Raw genomic sequence first — 3,777 nt, 5'->3', positions numbered from 1 at the left:
CAGCTGGGAAAACTTGAAAATTAGAGAAGAATGGAGCCATGAGGCACGTGAGGAATGTGGGGAGAGCTCAGCCCTGGAGAGGCAGCAAAGGAGCTCCACTGAGCAGGAGGTTAAGGATGAACCCAGGAACAGGAAAGTGGAATTGCACGTGGTCCAGAAGCAGGCAGGGAGGGCTCAGGGGGATGTGTTTTATTCCTAAAATCACCTGTGGTATTAGATTGACAATAATAAACCAAAATTTTGCTCGCCACTGACAGAACACACGAAATTCCATGTGAGCTCCTGGCTCAGCGGCACCACAGCCCCGTGGCAGCTCCCAGGAATGCCCCTGGSAAGGTTCCACTCCCAGATTTCCACCCTGGGAAGCCAAGGGGATGTTCCTTGGCACGGCCACGTCCCTGCTGAGTGGCAGTGCCCAYGCTCCTGTGCCCCAGAGCCACTGACACAGCAGCTGCAACGCTCACTGGGCACAGCACCCTAAACCAGCCCGAACTGCCCCTGGATTTTTCAGGGGATTTCAGGATATTTTCAGGCGATTTCAGGATATTTCACCCCAGTGCCCACCCCCTGGTGCCCACCCACTCACCAGGAAGACGAGGCAGTGCAGGAACAGGGTGTAGAAGAAGGCCACGGTCCGGGCGGTCTTGTTGGACAGGATGAGCCGGCCCTGCGGAAGGGAAGGATGGAAAATCCCATTTTACCGTGGCTCAGTGCAAACCAGCTCTCCTCAAACAGCCTTGGGGACAGCCTGGGAGGCTGCTCCTGCCAGACCCTCCACAAAAAGTGAGGAGGGTTTGCCACCCACCTGCACCCACCCCGGAGGAGCTGCACCCTTTCAGAGCCTACGTTTTCAGCCCAAATTTACGCAAACTGAGGTGGATTCAGGGCTGCCAGCTGTGGGCTTTCCCCCACTGAAAACTCCTCTGGGGGTTTGTTTTGGGTTGGTTCAGCTCAGCTGTCCCAGGGGCTCTCCCTGCTCCCGCCCCAGTGCCTGCTCTGCAGAGGAACCCGGCAGTAATTAATTCTTGGCACAGTTTTAATTCAGGAGCTCCAACAGCTCCAGTGTGATTTGCAGCATTCCCTCGTCTGTGCTGGTGCTCCAGGAGCTGCTGCTGGTGTCCCCTTGCTCTGCCAGGTCTGTCCTGAAAGGTTTTCTCCCTCTCTTTGCCACACCACAGGGTTGGCACTGCAGGCTGGGAACCTGTGGGGTTGAGATGAGTTCCCCCCTCCACCCCATATTCTGAGCCACAGCCACACCCTGATGATGCCCCAGCCCTTTTGGCACATCACACCAAGATCCCAACGGGAAAACCTTCGAGTCCATCCCTTCAAAAGCACAAAAAATCAGGAGTGGCTGGCAAAGGCCGGGTCCTGCCTTCCTTCACAGCCCCTCTTTATCCCTGCTGTGACCCAGGGACTCATTATGGACACGAGCACATTCCCCAGGCACCACGCAGGCTTTCCAAAGCTGGCATTAAAACCCACAGATCTCCCACCAAACCCATTCCGGGCTCAAATCGTCTTTGCTATTCACGGCCACGGCGGAGGCTGCTGTAACAAACAAGATTATGTTCTTAAATATTCCCAAGGAATAACTCCCCACAGTCAGGTTTTTTTTTTTTTTTTTTTTTTTTTTTTTTTTTTTTTTTTTTTTTTTTTTTTTTTTTTTTTGAATGCCTTTCATTAATTCTCTGTGGTGCTGGCACGCCACCCAATCCATATTCATGTTGGCATTTGCTTGGTTTTTATGCAAATGACAACTCTGCCTTTATTGCAGGAGATCTCTGCGCTCTGGGGCTGCTGTGGCCCCACAAATCTCTGTTAACCTCCCTTGTGCTGGAGAGCTGGGGGTTAACCCAGCCAAAACCTCAGCCTGAGCCTGCTGCTAATGCTACAAATTCCAGTACCAGTCAGGTTTCCTCGATAACCACATTTTTAGCCCAGAAATTTCAACCCTGAGAGGTGGCAGAGGAGCCTCCTGCCCTGCCTGGCTCAGGGTGGGACCCTCTGCTGCTGCACCACAGCTCCTCAGATGTCCCCTGGTGCTTTTTTTTTGGAAGGAAGAGGCAGAGCAGGAGGGATCAGGGCTTGGGAAGGGGTTTTTATGGAGAATGCAATGAGAAGTCAGGGTGTGCCTGAGGATGCTGTGCAGTGTGGGACCCTCTGCAGCCCTCACAGGGCACATCCCCGGCTGTGTGGGGTGTGTGGGGTGCTGGGGCTCATCAAGGGGGTCTCCTGTTGGGGGAGGCTTTGCCCCTGGCTGGGGGTGAAGCTCTGAGCCCCCCACTGTTACAAACCCGGGGAGAGGTGCTCGGAGTTACAGAACAGAACCAGAATTGTGTAGGTTGGAAAAGACCTCAAAAATCAGAGTCCAACYRTTCCCCCAGCACAGCCAAGGCCACCACCAGACCATGTCCCCAAGTGCCACATCCCCATGTCTGTCAAACCCCTCTGGGAACGGTGACTCCACCACTGCCCTGGGCAGCGAGGGAGGGAGGGGATTGCTCCTAAAGGCAATTCCAGCACAGCCCCAGTGGGGTCTGTACCCCAATGGGGTGGCTCAGGGTTCCCACTGTCCCCACTAAAATCCTCTCAGCTCCCAGCAGCCACTCACCATGCTCAGCGTGGCTTTGTCCCAGGGACTCAGGCTCAGGTACCTCCTCTGGCGCTCCTGCAAGCAAACCACACAGCATTTTGAGGCTCAAAGGGATAATTTAGGGTTTGTACAGAAGGAGCTGTGTGCCCCARGTTTCCCTATTTGCCCCCAGCCATCAACTGAGCATAATGACTTTTATTTATTTTTTATTTTTTTTTTCAAAGCAAAGGGTGTTCAGGTGTGTTTCAATCTTTCTGAGTGCTGTCCCTGGATSCCACCTGGGCATGATCCCACACAGGAGGGGCTGATGGTGCTGGGGGGTTTTCCATACCTTCCTGCTGAAGGAGGAGAAGGGGTCCAGGCCCTCCTCGTACTGGGAGGAGTAGCGCTGCTCCGTGTCATCCCTGCTGCTGCCCTGTGGGAGCAAAGGCAGGSTGAGAGCCAGTGGGGACACCCAGCACGAGGACAGAACCCCCAGGCCCCCCACTTGTGAGAAAAGACCCCCAAAGGATGGAGCAGCWCAGCCCAGAGCCGCCTCATGTCCCCTTCAGAAAAGAGAAGCACAACGGAGATGTTGAACAAAGTCCTTCCTTCCAAAAATTGTGGAATGGTTTGGGTTGGAAAAGACCTGAGGTTGTTACATCAGGTGATTGCTCTGTGAGGACTCCCTGTTTATCCTGAGTCTCGCTATTTTTGGCCCTTTCAATGAAATATTTGTCACCTGTCTGAAATAATTGTCTGTCACCCTCACAGGGCTGCAAAATCCCACCCTGAACTCCTTTGCTGCTGGCCCAGGGAGGAGGGAGAGAGAGCTTTGGGAGGAGAAAATCATTGTTCAAACACAGAGCTTTAATAAACTGGGAAAAAGGCAAGGAAAATGAAGAAAACTCCTTGAAAGAAGTGACAGATTTAGGAGGGTTCAGACAGGCTGGATTTTATATTCTCCCGGGACAGAGGTTCCCCTTACACAGGAGAACCAGAGGATGCTCTGATCCCGCACATCCCTGCTCCTCCTTCCCCGCCTCTGCAGGAGCTGCAGATCCCGCATCATTCCCGCCCCAAATCCCGCATCATTCCCGCCTCAAATCCCGCATCATTCCTGCCCCAAATCCCGCATCATTCCCGCCCCAAACCCAGCATCATTCCCGCCCCAAATCCCGCATCATTCCCGCCCCAAATCC

General features: G+C 53.8%; 1 protein-coding gene across 1 annotated transcript in view; it reads right to left on the bottom strand.

The window, feature by feature from the left end:
* The window catches only part of CUX1 (cut like homeobox 1), a 269,606-nt gene that overhangs the window by 3,755 nt on the left and 262,074 nt on the right, over positions 1-3,777 (bottom strand). Inside the window, exons 19-21 of the mRNA XM_057373317.1 lie at positions 2,928-3,011; positions 2,615-2,671; positions 587-667 (exon numbers count right to left, since the gene is read on the bottom strand). Of these exons, the coding sequence (XP_057229300.1) occupies positions 587-667; positions 2,615-2,671; positions 2,928-3,011 (222 nt within the window). The remainder of the gene's footprint in view (positions 1-586; positions 668-2,614; positions 2,672-2,927; positions 3,012-3,777) is intronic.

Source organism: Malurus melanocephalus, unplaced genomic scaffold, assembly GCF_030028575.1.
Source record: "Malurus melanocephalus ecotype Western Australia unplaced genomic scaffold, MMel_1.1 scaffold_193, whole genome shotgun sequence".
Lineage (NCBI taxonomy): Eukaryota > Metazoa > Chordata > Aves > Passeriformes > Maluridae > Malurus > Malurus melanocephalus.
This window is presented reverse-complemented; position numbering and strand designations above follow the sequence as displayed.